This window comes from Xiphophorus maculatus, chromosome 14 (assembly GCF_002775205.1).
Source record: "Xiphophorus maculatus strain JP 163 A chromosome 14, X_maculatus-5.0-male, whole genome shotgun sequence".
NCBI classification, from domain to species: Eukaryota; Metazoa; Chordata; class Actinopteri; order Cyprinodontiformes; family Poeciliidae; genus Xiphophorus; species Xiphophorus maculatus.
Window position 1 is genome coordinate 19,136,098 of NC_036456.1, and position 21,789 is coordinate 19,157,886.

General features: G+C 39.4%; 2 protein-coding genes across 3 annotated transcripts in view; one reads left to right on the forward strand and one right to left on the reverse strand.

Annotated features, from left to right (window-relative positions):
- The window catches only part of LOC102224656 (tudor domain-containing protein 7B), a 21,202-nt gene extending 2,520 nt beyond the window's left edge, over window positions 1-18,682 (forward strand). For both annotated transcript variants that reach the window (XM_005799640.2, XM_023346823.1), the window contains exons 3-22: window positions 924-1,127; window positions 2,722-2,925; window positions 3,135-3,279; window positions 5,848-6,040; window positions 7,945-8,027; window positions 8,336-8,544; window positions 9,390-9,794; window positions 10,297-10,595; window positions 10,672-10,864; window positions 11,142-11,253; window positions 11,937-12,139; window positions 12,212-12,346; window positions 13,421-13,504; window positions 13,645-13,779; window positions 13,863-13,973; window positions 15,238-15,386; window positions 15,484-15,710; window positions 15,823-16,006; window positions 16,133-16,293; window positions 16,675-18,682. In XM_005799640.2, coding sequence (XP_005799697.1) covers window positions 2,722-2,925; window positions 3,135-3,279; window positions 5,848-6,040; window positions 7,945-8,027; window positions 8,336-8,544; window positions 9,390-9,794; window positions 10,297-10,595; window positions 10,672-10,864; window positions 11,142-11,253; window positions 11,937-12,139; window positions 12,212-12,346; window positions 13,421-13,504; window positions 13,645-13,779; window positions 13,863-13,973; window positions 15,238-15,386; window positions 15,484-15,710; window positions 15,823-16,006; window positions 16,133-16,293; window positions 16,675-16,895 — 3,453 coding nt within the window. In that variant the 5' untranslated portion in view covers window positions 924-1,127 and the 3' untranslated portion in view covers window positions 16,896-18,682. The remainder of the gene's footprint in view (window positions 1-923; window positions 1,128-2,721; window positions 2,926-3,134; window positions 3,280-5,847; window positions 6,041-7,944; window positions 8,028-8,335; window positions 8,545-9,389; window positions 9,795-10,296; window positions 10,596-10,671; window positions 10,865-11,141; window positions 11,254-11,936; window positions 12,140-12,211; window positions 12,347-13,420; window positions 13,505-13,644; window positions 13,780-13,862; window positions 13,974-15,237; window positions 15,387-15,483; window positions 15,711-15,822; window positions 16,007-16,132; window positions 16,294-16,674) is intronic.
- On the reverse strand, window positions 17,476-21,781 carry LOC102224922 (calcium-binding protein 2-like). The gene is made up of 8 exons (XM_014468963.2): window positions 21,570-21,781; window positions 21,376-21,438; window positions 21,138-21,288; window positions 20,613-20,643; window positions 20,161-20,304; window positions 19,511-19,620; window positions 19,184-19,331; window positions 17,476-19,096 (listed from the first exon to the last, which is right to left on the reverse strand). Exons 2-8 carry the CDS (start codon window positions 21,435-21,437, stop codon window positions 19,068-19,070), a joined length of 675 nt encoding a protein of 224 aa, XP_014324449.1. The 5' UTR covers window position 21,438; window positions 21,570-21,781; the 3' UTR covers window positions 17,476-19,067.
- Window positions 21,782-21,789: the final 8 nt, after the last annotated feature.

Consider the following 21,789-nt stretch of genomic DNA (forward strand, 5'->3'; position numbering starts at 1 on the left):
AATACTGAGCTATATTTGTTGTTATGCTGGTAAGGCTTAGGCTGCCGGAGGATAAGCTGACTTTCTCCATGTTCTGGGACATTCTCTTATTCTCCAATTGTTCATTTGTTATCTCAACTTTTAACTTTATTCTAAGTGTGTCTTTTACTAAACATAGAAGCTACTTCAAGTTTGGTGTTCCTGGAGGACGGGGAAATTGGATGAGCTATCGCTATCAATTTAACATTTTCCTTCCATGCACTTGCCTCTGTCTTTTTAACAGTGTCTCTTGCTATTGGATGAGGGTTTGTTGGAAATAACTGTATCTTCTCTCTTTTATCCTGTATAGCTTTTAAAACCAACTGAGAGCTCGTATGTTAAGATGTGTTCAGTTGGAACGAGTACATATTTTGTTTTTGTAAAGTGCCTTGAGATGTGTTGTGAATTGTCAGTAAATAAATAAACTGATGAGTTAATCATTTGAAGTCCATGGAGTATGAAATTGTGAATTAGTTTCACCCTGATGCCACTGGTCATCAGGTGATTGGTACACCTTGGACACATCACCAATACATTGCAGGGCAACATGGAGACACACTGGACAAACTACCATATATTTATACTAATCACCAATAATCAATCAAGACAACAGAAAGCTCTTTAAATAAATTGGATAATCCACAACCTTCAGACCGTTTATTAATTTTTAAATGTATATTCATTAAAATGAAGTATATTTCTTATTTTTCATATGATCCCAAAACTTCTTGCCAGTGATTTAAATGTTTGTTGTATATTTTAAATTATTAGATATGAAATAATGTAGACGCATTAATCAAAAAGCCTTTTTGGTTTGTTTTTAACAGATTTATACCTTATCTCTGTTTTATTCCCAAGACAACCATATCTAGTGAATATTTGAATTCCTCCACCTTGTGTTGCAGCTTCTGGAAAGCGCAGCACTGTTAATCAACCAAAGAGCTTTGGCGACCAATCAGATGGCGGAAAGGAGGCTGCTCCCGGACCCGGCTTGGCAGTAGCACGGGATACCGATCCCCGGTCGGCCGCAGCGCAGCCCCGTGGCGGTGACACCTCCGACAGCGAGCGACTCGACCCACTACAGCTTCACTCCGTTTTTCCTGCACAAGGTCGGGAAGCTTTTGTCTCTTTGCACCAACTTTTTATAAAGTACTCAGGGGTGACAAAGTTTGGTTAACTATGCATTTTGATCCTGAGATAATTAAAAAAAAAAAAAAAAGCTAGCTTTGAATAATAGTTGTACTTCTGGTCTGGGGGTTTCAACGTAAAACTGTAACCGCAGCCGAAGACGCGTCGGTAGTTTTATTTTGAAGGTGAATTTGTATCCACTTCCGGTCCGTTGAGCGCGTGTTTACGCCACTTTCATGAACCGTTCGGGGGATTTAACTCGAATCGATACCGAAACTAGACAGCGTACCGGATCCAACAGGTGTTATTTGTATCCACCATAAAGGTTTGAGGAATATTTGTGCCCGAAACAATAAAATACCAGATAAAAGCAGCTTGGTGGAGCTGGAGTGACAGCGTTACGTCAGTTTCTCTGTCCCACATCAAGTGATAAATACAATGCAATGAGACAGCGGGGTCCATGAGTACATTTCACCTCAATTATATTAACTAATCCACGTGGATACTGGATGTTTCTGCATGTTTTCATATCTTATCGCCTCTGGAAGCGATAAGTTTCACACTTGTCCTGAAGTTTTCATCTGTCAGACCTCGCTGGTTAAAGCTGAGGCTGCCGATCAGGGTGTGTCTCCATGTTCTCCCCCGTCTGGATTGTTCTGTCTAAACTAGAATTGGAGAAAAGTAAAAACGTATCTCTACAAAATCTTCGGAGATTTAAGTGGTAGGCTGGTTTCCATTTCTGAAATAAGTCTTGCAAGCAAGTGTTTACTATAAGTGGATGGATACTTACACTATTAAAAAAAGCTAATTAAGAAAAAAATGGTAGATAAATAGCTTTGTCTGAACTAGATATTGCACCTTTTCAACACTCCTGCATTATTTTCATATATGGCAAAAAATGGTACAAGCAAAAATGTGACAATAATAAATCTTAAACGATTCATTCATTGATGTTTCTTTTTTTCTAAATGCATTTTTTATATAAATTCATTACTAAATTTATCAGGGTTGAGGGAAAATGTCTTCCTATTTTGACTTTTTGTACTATTTACCAATTATAAGCATATATTATTTCATTTTAACTAAACAATTTACTACAGGACTCATTGTCTAAGACTTTGCCCCAAAGTACGGTTCTAGACCAAATTTACCAAGGGGTCAGTGTTTTTTCATGGGGGCGCAAAACAAAAGAATCAAAATTCAAAGCAAAACAGAACAGAGCAATATTTATCATTTTAATATATTAGCCAAAGAGCTACTTTTGGCTGTTTAACTGCAGCTTGCACACCCATTATATAGCCAACACCAGTTTGTTGTTTCCCACTTGCTGATATAATGTTACAGAAGAGGAATAAACATGAATTGCAATTTTATTTGGCTGTTTGTGGCAGTTTTCAGTTAGATTGATAATTATTGTACACTCTCCCATTACATCCAGATTTGACTAAATCAGCAGCTAAGATCTGTTCCCTTTGAACACTAAGATTTTTAAAAAATATATATTTTAATAACATCATAAACATTTTTTCCTGTTTTAAGTTGAGTTTTACTTCCATTTTTTTTTACTTATCCCAGATGACTGAAGTGGAGTTGGTGAAACGGACGCTGCATGCCATCGTCCAGGCCAACAGAGGTGGAGTGTCATTGTCCCGTCTGCAGTCGGATTACAAGGAGCTGACCGGAGACCAGATCCCGCACCAAGAGATGGGACATGTCCAAGTGGAGGCTCTGCTAGCCAGCACGTCCTCTGTTCGCATGGAGAGGGGAGGCTCTGGAGAGGTGAGTGTCGCCACAATGTGGTACTCAGAAAGAAATGTGTGACAAATAAAATATGCAAACTAAAACAAATGTAACATTTTGAGCATGTCGAAATCAGTTGGTTTAAATGCTCTCAGAATAATTCAGTAAATTCCCTCAAAATTGCTAGAAGTCAAATCTCTTTGAAACAGTTGAGAGTGCCCTGATAATGTTTTCGTCTCTCTTTTCAGATGGTTTATTTTTCCTCTGGAGCCAAGGAGGCAGCACATACAGCCAAGGTGGTGGCCCGACAACGCAGCTCTAAGAGAACCGGCCGACACCACCTGGTCAACACCCAGATGAGAGTTAAACCGGCGGTTCCTCTAGTCCTCAATGGTGAGTTTACCAAACAAACTAGTTTATTCTGTATGCAAAATCACATATGTGGGTGTGATAACTTGCAGAAAATACTTGTGTAGCTAAGAGACCAAACCAAAATATGCATTATCACACACCTCTACTGCCTAATAAAATGGCCTTCAGAGTACAACTGAATTTATGCTGAGAATAAATTAAACACTCTCTGCATTTGGCTGCACTGGAATTTTATTTTGGGTTATCAAGGCGAAGCAGGATGAATACAAACTCGTGCCATATTTTTCATTGTTTAATTAAACAATAAAAAAGTGAAAACCTTTAGTCCTTTGGTCTGATACATAAAATCACAGTGAAATACATTGAAATGATCATGATATCTAAATAAAATGTGAAACAGTTAAAAGGATGCATTAGCAAGTCAATGTATGTGAAATGATGGACTTAAAGCCTGGTGGCTGAATCAGGGCTGGGATATTGCAGCAGAGGCACAGACTCTGTGTTGCAGCCTGTCTGGTTGAAGATGAACGACTGGCCTCTTTTTACTGTTATTGTGTCGACCCTCGAGGCATTTTAGGAATTTGTTCATCGGGTGTGCAACGACAATCGGTTATACATACATTGCACAGCCTTTCTCTTTTCCTTATCTGGCTAAATGACTCAGAAAAGCTGTGATACGTGTGCATATCTGCGACTTTAATGCAGGAACCAGCAGACAACTTTTTATTCTTGCGATGCTGCTAGACGGTGATGCTGCAGAATATTCTTAGAGTCAGAGGAGGGGATGGGTGGTGGTGGCATGGTGGGGAGGGAGAAAGAGAGAGAAGGGGACGTAACAGCGAGGAGGTTTGAGGTGAACAGAGGCGGAGAGAAACGCTGAAGCACTGAGGAGATGGACGGACTGGTGACAGGAAAGGAGGGAGATGGGTGGGGTGATGCAGTTTAAGCTGCAAACGAAGAGAAGCTGATGCACAAATCAAGCTCTCCTCCACACTCCCTCTCATCCTCCTCTCACTGCCGGGGTTATTGATATTCAGGCAGAGACAGACCAGGAGCTGTGAGTCCATGTCGGCAAGGTGATGTGACGTTCAGTCTTAGTGCGTGTGAGAGGTTGTCCTTACTTCTATCTGCATGGGAATGGTTCTGCATTTGTGTGTGTTGACTCCGGGGCTCGGGCAGAAACTGTCTGCTGACTAAGGCTCTTAAAGCTGGTGGTCGGTTCTTGTTGCTACCGGTGCGATAAAAGCAGAATCAGTGGGAGTAAAAGCAGAGTGGATGTCAAAGCAGTGGAAAGTTCTAGAAGAAAGGGGGATTGAGGAATGAGTGGGCACAGCAGCAGCAGGAAGAATGAGTAGCAGCGCACTTCTGATGCCATGCAACAGAAATGTGACGTCATGCTCAGCTTGGCTGATGTAATATTGTAAAGATGAGAGGCCTGGTTAGTGTAAGTTAAATTAATTATGCCATCACATTCAGTATTTTCTTTTCACCAACAAATGTGCCAGGAAAATAAGAACACAGTTCAGTTAAATTTGTGGATTTTCTCTGCAGTATATAGAGACAAATACAAATTTGACTGAATGCAATGTGGGAGGAAACTACAAATTCTGCTGCATGTGTGAATGACATCACAAGAGGAATTTAAAAACCATGTTGCATTAATTAGCAATAATTAATGTTGCCACATTTTCCTGAAGTCTGTGCACTTTTTTTGAACATGAATGAAAAGTTTCTCTGTAACCATATTGAATACAAGTGAACATTTTTGAAAAAAGAATTAGAAATTTATAAATATGGGGAAAAAAAAGAGTCAAACAACAACATCGAAAAATACAAATAGATCAGCTCAAAATAACTCTAATTACATGAAAACTTTGAAAGATGACTCACCTCTCACCATACCAACATTGTAAATAAAGTTACTGGGGGGGCGTGGAGCGAAGATGAGGAAAGAAATTATCTTCACCCACTTAAAAATAAGAGCTCGAATTCTAACAGCTGACTACCAATAATTCAACTGAAAGTTTACAAAACAGCTAAGTAGAATTTATCTGCAGAAATGAAATTAGCTAAGTGCTCTAGAAATGTTTTCAAAGTAGGCAAAACGCAAAACATTAGCTCTGTTATTATTGGCAGAAGTGCACCCACCAGTACACGCTACCTTTTATGATCTGCGCATGTGTTAAAAAGATGTTCTAATAACAGAATAAAAACATGTGATCATGATAAGAATATAAAATAAAGCAATAATCAAATCCTGATTATCCTTGAATAACACAATGTCAATTAAACCCCAATTTCTTTCACACACTCATCTGATTAACATCTACAAGCTTTTGCTATTTTATTTTATTTTATTTTATTTTATTTTACACATACCTATAAGTGCTACATGCAATACATGACTTGTCTGAAATCCTTCAGAGGTACAGTGAACTAGTAGCAGCTGATTTTAGGTTTTTCATCAAATCTACCAGAACATTTTTCCTCCAGTGTCTTTGAAACTGTAAACCAGACAAATGTAATATCCCGCTTCCCCATCAGATTTAGCTGAGTCCCTCACTTAATTTGTGGCATTTTTCTTATCAGCTAAACCCCAAACCTCTCTGAGGCAGCCAAACCACCGAGGCCGAGGAAGAGGAGCAGGCGGCGGCCGTGGAGCTGGACATGGAGACTTCAGAGACTTGAGGGATGTCCTGTCAGAGGCTCGGTCTGGGGTACATCCTTACAGGCTGTCCAGTCAGTACAAAGCCTATAAGAGAGGGAACCTACCGACAGAAAGGTGAGTTAGAGCTGCTGAGCTTGATTCATTTCAATTGCTGATCAGACTCTAAATATGTTGGTTTAACTCTCTAAGTGTCAACAGCAGGAGCATCATTCAACTAAATGTGTGAAACAAGCATACTAATGGATGCTTCAGTGTACAGGAAGTAGTTCTACACAAATCCATAAAATTACTAAATCTGTAGAACTCAGTTTATAATTTATACAAGCTTACGTGAAATAAGTGTTCATAAGTAAGTGAAATTGACGATTTACTCTCAAAATGATTAAATTGCGGGTGCTGGGGTGGCGCAGGGGCAAAGCACGACCCATATATTGAGGCCATAATCCTTGTGGCGGTGGTTGCAGGTTCAATTCCCAGCCAGGCGACATTTGCCACGTCTTCCCCCTCTTTCATTACCCTCTTTCCTGTCTAACTACTTTCAAATAAAGGCCACTAGAGCCAACAAAACCTTTAAAAATAAAGATTAAATTGTTAGATATACTCAGCTGACGTTGCATTGACAGAATGATTAACCTTAACTCTGTGACTGGTTCACCCACTAACATCCATCCAAGTCCATTTTGTTGCTGAGCTTTTGCAGTACAAAGGGAAACCAGGATGGGAGTCCCGGTGTACTGGCAGGGGACACGAGCCCAGCTCAGGGGGACATAAACCTCTTTAATCCCTCCTCTATTCTCTGATAGATTAACTCTTCTAAACCAACACAGAGTGAATCAGCATATCTGTGTGTGTCCATGTAGATCTTTCTGGCAGCAGGTCAACGTCATCTTCATTTGTGGGCATGAGTAAAGGTTGCAAAACTGAAAACCGTAGTGCAAAAGGCTGAGTTACGGTTTAATTTAATGACAAAGGAAAAGTAAGTTTTCACGAAGACATACAAAAACAATGTTTTTGAGAGAGGGAGGTATTCTGCAGAAGTTAGCAATTTAGTGATATAAAGGGATTGTGTAGGTTCCACATAATATCATTGATTCTTCTTATGAAAATGAATTTGTCTGTATTTAATCCCAGAGAATACAAAGAATACTCTACAATCAAAAAGTTGTAGAGAAAATTACCGTTTTTGTTCTTTTCTTGAGGTCTAAAGCTGTATAACTGGCAAATACTTAATGACTTTATAAATAAATATTTTAACATTTAAATATTTAGATCTTAAAAGTTGCAAAGTTAATACAACTTTAATCAAATCCTACTCCTTTTATTTTTCCTCAGTATACTTGCTTAAAAGGGAGCAAATTTGAGTTAATTTCCTGACCAAGTTCTGCTTTGACTATAAGCCAATCCTTGAATATTTTGTCTGGTTTTCAATACAAGAAACAGATTTGATTGACTAAGACTCCTGTAACAGTTTCCAATCTTCCAATGAATGCTGATATGTTGCAAAACAACACACATGTCTAAGTGTGAAGAAATGAGGGGGTACATAAAATTCTGTTGGGTCTTAAAGGTACAGCATGTGTGTCACTTTTTTATGAACTCCCATTCTGAATACGACGTGTCCATTTGGATCAAGGGTGAGAGATTCAAAGTGTTTTGCTGCATCAGGACGAGGTGCGCTACTTTTGTATTTGTTTTATTATTATTATTAGATTTAAAGATTAACGAACAATCTGAGATTCAGATGTTCTGACTGCCCTCATGAAGTCAGATGATAATAATCTGAAATTTGGTCAAAAACTAAGGTAAGCTATCAGTTTCACTTGCAGTAGAAAGTTTGCAGATTCGCAGTAAATTCGTGGGAGTATAATGTTCAACATACATTTTTCAAAACCATGGGTCTAAAAGAATAACAGAGAGGTTACTAAACATTTAGTTTCAACATTTCCTTTTCTTGTTTTACTTTGAAAAACAAACAAATAAATATGTATTCACCTCCCTGTTTGGTTCTCTTTGTACAGACCAGACAAGAGGATGATCCTCCCGACGCGGTTTCAGAAGGAGATGCAAGCTCACCTTTCCAGAAATTCACAACAGACCGGCCGTAAGTGATACTTTTTCTAAACTGCAACTCTTCACCATCAGTATGGAATCACTACTGTAGGGGGGGGGGGGGATGTTGAGTCGGTTGTTTTGCATTCCTCGCTTTGTAAAAATACCTAAAAGATCTAGTCAAAGTACAACTCTAGTGAGGTATTCTGATGGCACAATTCCTCCAAATCTGATAAATTGGGTTCATATACAATATATATATGTATCGATTCATGTATACTATATTTTCAAAATAATACTGATGTGTTATTCTTGTGTTTGTGAAATAATCTTTCCTCTGCTCTGCTGTTTTCCCTCCAGCACCGGTGAATCTAAACGAGAGCTTTGGGCCGGGCAGAGGAAACCCCTACAAGCCTCAGCAGGTTCAGAGTCGCATCAGAGAGATTTTGGCCAAGTACAGCAATGGCTTCTGGGTGTCCAAACTGCCTCAGATCTACAGAGAGCTGTACAGACAGGACCTGCCCTCAGAGGCCATCAAAGACCTGGAGACCTGGACCCACATATGCATTGTATGCACTCAATCTGAACTGCTTTGAAAGTTTTAAATAATTTGCTTTTTCATGAATATCTTTTAGCAAAAAAGCTAATTGAAATTTAGTAAACTAGAGAGCTGAAAACTGTAAATGTCAAATCAGAAGGTTCAGAAACAGGACAAGGCTACACTAAGGTGTTTAGATGCTTGGGTTTTTAGTAGCACTGAACAACAGATTCACTTGGCGTAAGCAGATCCACACCAACCTTTCTTTCCTCTTTGAAGCCAGTCCTGCAGCGCTGTGCTGCTTTGCGAATGTAAATGTAGACACAAGTTACACTCCATACCCCTTCTTTGGGGTGAGAATAAGTACCTGCTCTCAATGGTCCCAATACAACAAGAGGAATTAATCATTTTAGTCCACTTAAGCAAAATGTTAATTTGCCTAAAAAGAGATATATTGCTAGTTTTATTTGATTCAGGAAGGCAGCCACCAAAAAGTAAATTATGATTCATAAATTTACTGAGCAGTCTTGAAAACAAATGTTTTGGAAAAAAAACAAAACGTTATTATGGACAATTGTCAAAGAACTTAATGTCTTGTTGCTTTACCCAACAGAAACTTGTACATTTCTTAACATTAAAGAGCCTTTATTTTTGTTTTTAATTTAACCCTTTAGATTTACTTGAGTTTTGACCCAAAATGCTGAAATTTATTTTAAATTACAATAAAAACTTGGTGAGAAAGAGCCACATCAAAGATATTGTGGACTCTTTCATTGGAATACATTAATTCAACCCTTTATAGATGTAAAAAGTCAGCTTTTGTTTACGTTCAAGTGTACAACAAAACTGGTTGTTGACTTGTTGTTTTTGTTTTAGGTGGAGAAAACCTGTGGCAGTAACTCCTCGGAGCTGCTCCTCTATCCCGCCACGGAACAGACCAACACACCCGTCCCTTCCCAGACCGTTAACTCCACCACCTCGCCTGCTGAAGCCTCCCCAGTCCAGAAGAGGCCCCACATCAACCCTCTGGCTCGATCTGGCTCCCGGTCTCCCCCATCTCCTCCATACCCCCAGTCTCCCCGGTCTTCCCCATCCTCCCAGTCTCCCCGGTCTTCCCCATCCTCCCAGTCTCCCCAGTCTTCCTCTTGGTCTCCCAGCCCTCCTTCCTCCCCGGCAGCCCTCAGCCCTGATCTGAAGCAGAGACTGGAGGAGCTGCTGATGAAGTACTCCAGTGGTCTGTGGGCTCATGCACTGCCAAAGCTCTTCCAGGACACATACAAAGTTAGTGACACACACTTTGATACACATTTTGGGTGCATTCACACCGGTCCTATTTAGTCCGCTTTGATCCAACTCTAGTCCGGTTTGTTTGGGGAGGTGTGAATACAGAATCAAACTCTGATCCAGACCAATAAAGCAAACTCTGGTCCACCTAAAAACCTAGGTTTTGGTTCGGCTGGAGGGAACTCTGGTGTGGTACGATTGTGTATGTGAATACCAAGCGGACTTGGTAAATACAACCAGAACAAAACTGACAGTCTAGCGCTAGAGGGAGAATTGACTTATGGTTTTTTGCAAAAGACAAAAGAGAAATCCTCCAACCGTTAAAATCTGATGCCACAGAGTTCAGTGTCAAAGCAAACCGCAGCAGCTGAAAATGTAACAAATGTTGCAATTTTGGTCCCCAATCAAACAAGCCTATAGGACTATCTGGTATGAAAACACCATCAATTTACCTACATGTGCAAATGTTGCTAACATCATTCTGTTATTGTTTTACAAGATTAAACTGCCCGGATATGTGCTGAAGAACCTTGACCTCCTCTCCGACATTTGCACCATCAACTATCCGATGTCTGACAACCCCCAGCGGGCCATCCTGTACAGGCGGAGCAGCGTCAGAGGGGAGGATGAGAACTGCAATAGGAGGAGCTCGTCCGCCAGCGAAGAGGAGCTGAATGTGAGGACTGAGCTGAGGAGGAGTCTCAGCAACCACAAGGTGCCGACTCTGCAGATCCCCAAGGAAGAATATCCCTCCGTTCTGGTGATGGAGGCCACCAACACCAACACTGTTATACTGAGGTGGGAGGGAAGCCAATTGTCCTTTTAGTAGCTGATGGAGCGGACATCTCACTGCCCACTGCTCCTCCTCTGGCAGGTACATCGGCGAGGGGTACTCGGTGGCGCAGGACTCCATGGAGGACGAGATGAGGGAGTATTATGGCTTAGACAAAAGCCAGCAAGCCCCTCTGTCTTCTACTTCCTCCGGCCAACTCGTCGCAGTCCGGGCTGAGGAAGAGGAGGAGATCCTGAGGGCACAAATATGTGAAGTCATGTCTGACAAAGTCAAGGTAAATGCACAAAACCAAGGAGCAACCAACGATGAGAAACACTGAGTAAGATCTTAACAAGAATTTTTGTCTAATTTCTAGTGCAAACATCTTTGTACACTTACAAGTACCTTGATGTAAAAGTACTATTTCCACTGGCAGATTATGTCACTTATAACAAGATATTTTCCCATGTCACTAACACTAGCATATTTGCACTAGAAACTAGATCAAAAACACTTGGTAAGATTTTATGTTTTTGCATAGTTTGGTAACTCATTTGCTGTTGCATCTGCAGGTTTACTATGTGGATCACGGCTTCTCAGAGGTGATCAGTAAAAGCAAAGTGTTGGAGCTGCATGAGAAGTTTTTCAAGCTGCCTTTCCAGGCAACCAAGTGTAAGCTAGCAGGTGAGTTACTAACGGTGCCATTGAACTTTTTCACATTAAGGCACATTGATAACCACAAATACTACTGAATTCAATTCAATTTGGTACATTTATATTGTAACAATGCACAACAAATGTTGTCTTTACAAAAAAAGTTATTTCAAATCAGTGACATACATTTCAATTAGTCCTAGTTGCCAAACAATACACTAATTTCAGGTTATTTTTCAAATTAGTTTAAGACGTTTCTATCAAAGAAAACTCAGCGAATTGTAAAGTCATTGACTTGCAGAAAATCACTTGCACTGTCAATGACGTTCCAGCAATTCTTCATACTGAGCATGCATGTAGCGACAGAGGAGAGGATAAACTCCACTTTTACAGGAAGTAACAAGAAGGGTATAGATGTGAAGTAAAGAAAATTATCCATGATTTCCTTGCAAAATGTAATGACTTTTATTTTTACAGCTAATCAGTAAAGTGTGGTATGCCCATGGTTAGAATCCCATTAAATCCAACCCACATCCTCAACTCTTGTATCCCAATTTAAACACACATGAATCAGAGAGCTGAATTATCTCCTCAACGTTTCATGAAACACATTGACGTTTGTGATTGTAGTGTAAAAATTAACAAATAGAAAAGTTCTATTCTAAAAGAGAGAGTAGTTGGAATTAAAAACTGGTTTCACTGTTCCTGCTCAGGCCTGGAGCCGTTCTGTCAGGAGCCCTTGGTTCTGAAGACGTTTGAGGCGATGGCGAGTGGACGGATCCTCCTGGCCGAAATCTTAGAGCGAGGTCCCGTCCCTCTGGTGGTTCTGTACGACACGTCTCAGGACGATGACGTGAACATCAATGCCGCCTGCATAAAATCCCTACAGGACAAGACGCTAGCGAGTCCGTTGCAGGTACACAGGAGGCCAGGGTGTGTGTTTTCAGGTCTATGAGTTCACGGCAGCTAAACGTCTGTTTATCCGCAGGTGAACAGCGCCTATATGAATGTGACCGTCAGCAGTGTTTGCTCCGATGGGACCATTTACTGCCAGCTTCCCTCCAGAGGACTCACTAAGCTGAATGAGATATTGCAGAAAATAGAGAATTACTTCCACACACAGGTAGCAAGACTGCAGTATGTTCCTCATGCTAACATTTTTTAAAAGTTTTAAAAAGTTTTTATCATACAAAATAAGATGATTTTCATTATTTTTGTGCAGCACTTTAAGTTTCTTTCAGTATGACGTGTGCTTTATAAATGAATTAGATTCGTGAAGGTCTCCAGATTTTGTATTTAAAATGCCTTTATATATCAAGGAGTTTTTAAATTAACAAATCAATTTATTCACTCAATTAAACAAATGTTATTAATTCACAAACACATGTACTTACAACACTTGCTTTACATGAGAGAAAGGGGAGCAGGAAGAAGAAAAGAACTTGTATAAATCTGTCCCTTACTCAATAATTACAAAATAAATTTTTATGGCTGTGTACATTAAATTAATTAATGTTTGGGTTTGTATTTTTTATAACTGCTTTATAACTATACAATACATTATATGTGCCATACTTATTTATTGATATAAAAGTATTTTACTAGTAGTATTATACAGGATCCTTAAAGTTGCTATGCATATCAGCAACTAAACTAAATCGAACTAGAAGTTTTGTGGTGCCGTGTTGTTCCTCTCATGCAGTGTTGAGTACAGATTGAGATTAAGCCGATAATCTGGAGTAAAGACATTCCCAAGGAACTTAATCTGTTAGCAGAACAGGAAGCAGTTGCTTTTCTAGGTGCACCTCTGCTGTCCTTTAAAGCATTACTGCTTTACGTCAGGAGGAAGTCTGCAGATGTTCTTTTTGAGTCATTTCAAGACGCAAACATTTAGAAGGGATTTAGACGAGCTCACATGAAACTACTGTCCTCAGAGAATAATTCTTTGTGTTCAATAATGAGCTCTGTTAACCTCTGTTGAAGAAAATAGTCACTGCATGGAGGATAAAATGCTAAGATGATTAATTAAGCATTAGATGCTTCACAAATTAACCCAAACCTGATATATGACGGCATAGAAAAACAAATCCCGTCATTCAAGATTAGTTATGAAACAGATGCACAAAACCAGACAGGGAACAAACGAAAAGACAGAAAAGTCTCATTAGGGATGGACATGATGTCTGCTTTTCTCCAGGTGACGTCAGAGTTTCTGGTATCCAGGCCTTTTTGTGGGAAAGAATGTCTGGCTCGCTATAAAGGCAAATGGTCTCGTGTTGAGGTGAGACGGAGACAGATCAAACTGTAAAGTGTCAAACAAATAGATGCAGCTCATAATTATTCTCAAATTTAGAGTTAAAGGTGTAGTGAAAGCATAGCTGTCGTCATGCAGGCTTTTGTCCCCAATGTTTTCCAACCCAGATCACCAACCTGCACGGCAGCAGAGTGTTGGACATCCTGTTCGTAGACGTGGGCGTCCAGGCTTCCGTAGAGGTGTTTGAGCTCAGAGAGATCCCGCCACTGTTCCTCCGTGACCTCGTCTCCATCCCACCTCAGGTCCAACACTGAAAGGAAGTCAGTCACTGTCTTTGAAAATGTGTTTTTTATACAAAGTCATGTTCTAAACAACTCGTGCTCAGGCTGTGAAGTGCTGCCTAGCAGACCTGGCGGTCAGTGTGGGGTCCTGGTCTTCAGACGCTGTCCAGTGGCTTCGAGAGAAAGTGTTAAACACCTCGGACTGGAGCATGAAGGTGAGTTAAACTTTATTGTTTTGCCATTTACTTTCAGATGAACTATACAGACGATGGCCTTGTTGAAAATACCGTCTTTTACTATTCCAAAGTAATTAACACTTAGAAATGCGTTGTAAGAATTTAATTTAATTAAAATGATAATGGCTTTAATTTCCCAAAAAGATTACAGTTGATATGCACACTTCTGCTAATGCGCTAACAGTATAGCTAACATTTCTTGTAGCTCTCTAGCGTTTTCGCTAACGTTTAAATGGCTTAGCGCACTTAGCTTCCCTTAATTTAACTTGTAAAGCATTAGTTTGCTCGGACGTTTTATAAACTCTCATTTGAATAAAGTTTAACATCTGTGTTGAATTTTGGTTATCGTTTACACTCATGCTTATTTTGAAGTGGGTGGAAACTGTTTTCTCTTGTTCTCCACCTCTGAATCAGTGCTGAAAATTACATTTATCCTGTACCCAGAATGCATCATTGTAGAACTATGGACTTTCATGTTCTGTGCTTTCTGACCGAAGCCCTACCGTGGTCAAGTAAGCAAAATCAGCAACAGAGTTAGCAATACTCAACAACTTCAAACTGAAACCACTGAAATCACTTCCTGTATTGTGGAGGCAGGTGTGCAGTAACAAACTTGACCCTGTTGAGAGTGGTATATTTGTAGCATGTCATGGTGAGTATCAACATGGTTGGATTGAGCACGTTAGCATTAGCATGCCTTTAAAAACTATGTTGGGATAGTTCTTCAGTGGAACTAATGTTTATGATTAGTTCTTTTGGGTTAACACAACTAACCTTTTAGTTATCGTTGCCCACCACTAAAGATCACTAAACTATCACCTTGTTCTATATCCTCTTGTGAGCTGGATGTGATTGAGGAACAAATACTTTCTCTCCTCCTGTTAATTTGTTATTTTGTGGCTTTTCTTCAATTTTTTGTGTTTCATGGCGAGATGTCAAACTTTGAGGTCTGGGTTTGCTCTTCAATTTGCTTGAAAACTCACCATTTTGATAACTTTAAATCACCCATGCCTAGTGAGCAAACTGACCAAATCAGAAGTCAATTGAGTTTTGGTCAAAATGAGGTGAAAATTGGAACTTCAATCCAAAATACCCAACTTCCTGTTTGGGTGCCAGAGAATTTTCTGTTTGTCTTGGGGAGTTGTAGAAGTATACCGAATTTCATAGCTGTACGATAATGCAAGGTCAATCTGGAGGGTGCAACTTTTGCAAAATTTCATTCACAAACCTCCACACTACCCAGGTTGCCAAAGTGGATGAAACCAAGCACTGCGTCTGTGTCCACCTGTTCACCGACAAGAACTTCCTCGACCCGTCCCGCAGCCTCAACCACCAGATGGCCCAGTCCGACCTGTTCAAGCAGCAACCAGATGTCTTCCTGATCAGCCACAGGTCTCATCTGCTGCTTTCCCACTCAGCTTCATGAAGTTCTCTTCTGATTAAGATCTGTAAATGGCTTTTTTTTTTATCTGTTTATCTCTTTTCACAGCCCGACCAAGATTTCCACAAACCCGTTTTCCTCCAAGACCTCAAGCAGCAGTGACTCCACCAGTGGCAGTCCGACGTCGGCTTCTGTCCCAGCCAAGCCTCATCCCAGGAGGACGCTGTCAGGACCTAAAGAAGGAGGAAACACAGCGTCCACCAGCCCTCCTGGAACACCATCATCACCTTCCGGCCTCCTCCAGCTGCCGCCACTGCTAGAGCTACCGCCAGTCGGTGAGAATAAAGAATGCAAAGCGTAAATCCTATAAAGAAAACCTCGTTTTTTTTCTGGCATTCTTAATTAAAATGTTCCACCATTCAGTGCTGTCATTTTGTGTATTTACAGGACACAATATGGATGTGTACGTGTCTGTGGCGTGTCACCCAGGACACTTTGTGCTGCAGCCCTGGAGAGACATGTACAAACTGGTGGTGCTGATGGGAGAAATGATACTTTCCTACAATAAAACTGAGGAGAAACCATTTAAAGTGGAGAAGAATCAGATTTATGCTGCTAAAATTGAAAACAAGTGAGCGTTAACTTTATTTCATTAACCAACAGATACAAGCAGCTAGTTTTCTATTGAGAGCTTGGTAAAATTAGTTCTCTGTTCATATGAGTGGAAAACCTTAATATTTCTCCAACTACTTTGCAGTTGGCACCGTGTGTTGGTGAAGGGAGTTCTGACCAATGGACTGGTTTCTGTTTATGAGCTGGATTATGGTAAACATGAGCTGGTCAGCTGCAGTCAGCTCCGGACGCTGACCAAGAAGTTCAGACAGCTGCCGTTCCAGGGCATCCAGGCTCAGCTGGCTGGTGAGTACTGACAGGGAGGAAGTCCAGGGTGCAACCTTTATAGTTTCACTATTCAGTTTTAAGGTATGCTCAGCAATCCAGTCTATCTTCTCATGTAATCCCAGTTTTAAAAAATTATGTTTTTGGGGTAAATGAGTGCGATTACTTTAGATAGACACTGTATTTCTGTGGTTTGATGAGAAATTAAGTTTCTGATTTTGTTTTTAAATATTAAGCGGTGTCTGAAACTGTGACACAGCAGGTCCAAAATCTGTTGGTAGATTAATAATAAGTTTTCCCTGCACCTTAGGATGCCTTTTTTTAAATTATTCCATGCTCTAGTATTAGATTTTGCCACAATCTGAACTCAGGTTTACTGACTGTTTCTTGCTTCTCCTGCAGGAGTGAAGCAGCGGCTGTGGTCAGAGGAAGCCTCCATCGTTTTCAGGAACCATGTGGAGAAGAAACCTCTGGTGGCCCAGCTAGAGGCCACGCAGGACGCCGTCAACCCATGGGACAGGAAGCTGAGCGTCTTCCTGGCGGACACCTCGCACGAGGAACATGACGTCTGGATTCACGACATCATGGCTGAGTTTGCAGATGAGCAGAGCAACGAGCTGTAGACTCAGGGCACCGAATCAGAGTTTCATGGTTTTTATAGCTAGCAGCTCTTCTGCTCTTTACTGAAAACTGGATATAATAAAGTGAGGAAAATTTCAGGTTTGTTGTATAATAGGACTTAAAGAATGAACAAAACATAGAAAAGAAGGATTAATGACATCTAAATCAGCAACAATATAGAGATAAAAACTAAATGAATTGGTTACTAATGTGGGTATAGCTATTATAGAAGTGTTGTGGTGAACTTAATTTTTTCTGCCATAAAATGAAATAGTTCTAAGAACTGTTGAAACAACCTTAAAAGCATACAGTACAGCTTTAACTGCATGCGCATCCTGTATCAGTGTGAACAATCTGAAGAACCTGAGCCCTAAAAAAACTATGTGAGCATTATCGCATTATCACATGCTGGTTTAAACGTACTGTCATGCTGAAAAGAAAGCACACCCTCCTCCACTTTTAAATGTTAATGTGTGAATTACTTAGACACACAACAATTCAAAAAGATGAGTCCATTATGGAAAAGTTATTCCCTAAAACACAAAATTCTAGTCTGCTAGAAGGTAAAGAGGGTGTACTTTCTTTTTTTTTAACAGGGCTGTAGGTGTATTTGTTTACGAAGCCTGCTTATTGGTGGTGTTTCTCAGAGTCACAAAGTTTACAAAAGTCAGAGTGAACATTCCCTGAAGAGGCGGATGAAATAAAAGAAAAAATTAAGCCAAGAAGAAAGATCTTCTAAATCATATATTTAGCAGTAAATGTTTAAAATATGAAGACAAACCTGGACTGTATGTTTCAGGATGACAAATATGAAAACATTACTCTTGGAAGACCCTGGTCATCCTGCTTTGTAAATGAAAAAAATCTGATGCAATTATTCAACAGCTGATATTTCCATATTTGTGGAATTAAATAAGATCCTTTTATAGACAAAGAAAGAAAGAAAGAATGAAATCTGAATTTAAAAATAGTTACAATAAAATAGTGTTTTATTCAAATTACAGTCTGCATTCATAATTGATATTACTGTTTATGATCTCAAAATTAGACATGACAATAATGACTGTCATTTGCAGTTATTGATTTTAATTTAGTTTTTATTTTTTGCAAAGTTCAAATGTTCAGTCCAAACATGGGAGTTTTGTGACTTTTTTGGGGGGTTTGTTTGCACAAAGTTACAAACTTGAATATCCTCCAAGAGTAGATGTTTAATTAGATATATTGTTTTTATTATTGGTTGTAATACAATTTAGTTCATATTTAGAAAGATTAAATTGAAGCCTAATCAATGCTTTTATGTTAGATTTTTACAAGCTGTGAACTACAGAAACATAGTTTCAAAACATATATCTGAAGAACAAAACTCTTAATTTATGGGTGAAATCGTGTGTTTAAACCCACTTCCTGTCGTTAGGATGGATGCTACTAAGGCTTCTCTATATGCAAAAACTCCACCTTTTTTGTTTTGTTTTGTGAGGGAGTGGGCTTTACATGTGTTCACACTCTGCTGAAGTGTGTGAGCATATCTTAAAACTTAAAGTATGGCTCAGAGTCGGTCACTAGTAGTGCTGACCTTCTGATATGTTAATGCTCTTGAACCTGAACTCAAATGTGATTCCGACAGGCCGCCTTTTATTTGATCTCTGGTTTTAAAGAGTGCAGATTAGACCTGGTTTATTAGTGGATCATTTATATTTAACTTATATTATTTAGATGCTGATGCGAATGTAATAATTTCACATGGTTAAAAAAAATTTGTTTTCTGAATAAAGTGAGATTGTGAGGCTGATATAATCTTTGTTGTAATGAAGAAATCACAGACTCCACAGAATCACAGGCTTGAATTTATTTATTAAAATAACAAAAAAGGGATTATAATGTTTTATTTACATAATATGACAAAGCAACAAACTCAGTAACTTACTGAAATACCATTCAGCATGTTCAGCTTTCAGTACAATGCAAGTCGAATTAGTTAATAGGTTGGGTTTTTTTTTACAGCTCCATAGTTGAACACTAAAAGTCTACATCCACGTTACAAACAAAATCGTGTTTGAAAACAGATGTATTTGTCTTCATTGAAGCAAGATTTACGAAATATTGATTTATTTAATAAAATTTTGTCCGTCTGTTAAGTGCTTGTCATAAGCCCATGTAGATGTTGCTTTGCGATTTCAGTGAATAGAAAGCATCATCACAAACTCTGAAAATGAAACAGAACGAAACACAGAGTCAGAATTGTGTCCTCGGCCATCTCTGATGGAAAATGGAAAGTTTGATGACCTCCCACCTTCAAAGTCGATGCTTCCGTCTGCATTAACGTCCAGCTCCTTCAGGATCTCCTCCAGCTCTCCCTTCTTCAGCTTCTCCCCCAGAAGACTTTTCAGAGCTTCTTTCATCTCGTCCTGGTTTATCTTTCCATCTCCATCCAAGTCAAACTACAGTATTGTGAAGAAAAAAAATTCTGATTATGTATCTGAAATTTGCTCTAATTTGTCTATTCTCTCTATACAGCTTCTTTTTTTTTTTTTGCAGTGAAATTTCATTTCAACAAGCTTTTCTCTAATTGTTCTCATCTTTCCACTAATTTCACTGGATCTTTTTTTAAGTAGCCGACCTGTAAAAACGCTGACTGGAGTTCCTTGAGTCCCAGCATGTTTGTGGTTTCTCCCATCATCCTCGGTCCCATCAATTCGGTAAAATCTTCAAAGTCCATTAACCCGCCCACTAAAGGAGAGACAGGAAAAAAAAACACGGCAAAAAGAGTTGATTTTCACCACATTTGATCCGCACCTTTTATAAAATAAAAAGTGAATCAAAGGCACATTAAACACGTTCAATTGGTTCAGTCTTTATTTTGTTGTTGATGAAAAATGGCGAAATCAAAGACGTGGTGAAAGTGGACTTTAATCAAAAGATTTGAAGGATTTAAAAGATCTGTTGGCTCTTTAATTTTGTTAGCTCTTTCATCAACATTTAACGACGGACTTTATTTCAAATCAGACATTTTACTTGATTAAATTATCAACAAGTTTAACTAAATAAATTAAATGCTGAAGTGCTAAAAATGAGTGCAAGAATTTATGAATCAAAATGTAAAGAAAAGAAAAGGACCGTGTTCATTAAAAAAAATGAAAACAAAATCAGCTGCAACATTGCTTTCAAATATGTCAGAGTCCAGATTGTGCCAGAATCCTCTATTTCAAACAAAAACTCACTGCAGATCTGAGAGTTAAAAATTCAAAATGTTTTTCCCGTCAGACTCACTTCTCATCTTGATCTGTTGTACGATCTCCAGCAGCTCCATCTCGGTGGGCATGTATCCCATGGTCCTCATGCATTCAGCCACGTCTTTGTAGTTCAGATAGCCGTCCTGGTCGTAGTCGAACTCTTTGAAGGCTTCTTGCAACTCTGTGAAGTTTCAGAAAATACTCACAGCTCCGGGGATGCTTAATCGTGTAGCTGCAGCTTAAATAAGTATGAAAGATTTCATAAAAACTAAACGGGATAATACAATTAATGCACATGTTATTTCATAACTAAACTGAAGGAAAATTTCATCATAAAAATCACACTATATGGAAATTAAGTGGTAATTCAACTTATTTTTGAAGGACTTCCATTATATTTTAACATTGAAAAAAAAGGATTTTAACTTTCTAACCACTAACAAGTTTCTATTATTGACATAAATACTGAGCTGCAGAAATGAGACTCACCGTCTATTTCCGCCTGAGCGAGGTCTCTGTCCTGTTGAAACAGGGAATACAGTTTCATGGAAATAAAACGGGTGCTTTGATATATTTAAACTAACAAAATGTGAAAATCACTAAAAGAAACTTTGTCTTTTTTCATTGTGACGAGTGGCTAAGAGATGTGGGCGACTTTCTCAGGTTACATTTATACCCAAAGCAAACAAAACATTATCAATTAATAATTAAAACCACCAGAACACTTTACACAAAGGCTAGTTTTAATGGACAAACAAGTGGTGTTGGAGTACTTCTCTGGTGGATAACCTTAACAAACTGTGACATTAAGCCTGTCCTAGAGCGCCACTAATGCAGCAGAGACACCAGGATCAGAGCCAGCAGCGTCGGAAAGATCCAGAACAAGCCATAAGACTTATTTTGTATATGCATTTGTGTCGAGATAAAGAAATGTAGCTGTGCGTGGAAAAACTTCTGCTGTTTAAGAAGATTAATGTAGTTTTCATTCAACTGTTTGGCGTATTGGCTACTTACGGCCCCAAAAACACTGTTGAGGATGGAGTTGTAGACTTTGTTCATGCTCTCTGTGTTTTTCTTGGCCTTCTTTGAGGATTTCTTTGGTGTCTCAGAAACTGAACCCGATGGGGAGTTTGTGGCTGTGCTAGTTTTAGAGCCACCATCTTTGCTGAAGAAAGTGAGAGAACAAACACGTCAAGTTGCTTGGCATTCTTAAAGCTATATTAATTTAAGATTACAAGAGTTTCAAACCTACCCGTCTCCTAAGGCTGAATCGGCAGACGTTGTGGAAGAGGTCCTGTCTGCTGCTTTGGACATGCTGCAATACAGAGAGATTCAAGATATAAACAGAAAATACTCTCTGTAGACTTACAAAAAATAATTATCTGGGCCGTTTTACTTCACTGCCACAACAGACATGGTTCTCCGTTATCACTCCAGACTGCTTACCTTGTCGAATCTCTAACCTAAGTGCCGGGAAAACGACAGGGAGTTGAGCTGCAGGAGCAGAGCGCTTCTCGGTCCGTCTTGGTCGTAAATGATTTCAGAGACTCCTGTCAGACATGATTTCTGTCCTTCTCTATGCCCTGTCACCTTTAGAGAGGCTTAGCAGGTGATTACCTGGCTAAACATGCAGCCAACAGTCAGAGAGCAAATCGTAGAACAGCAA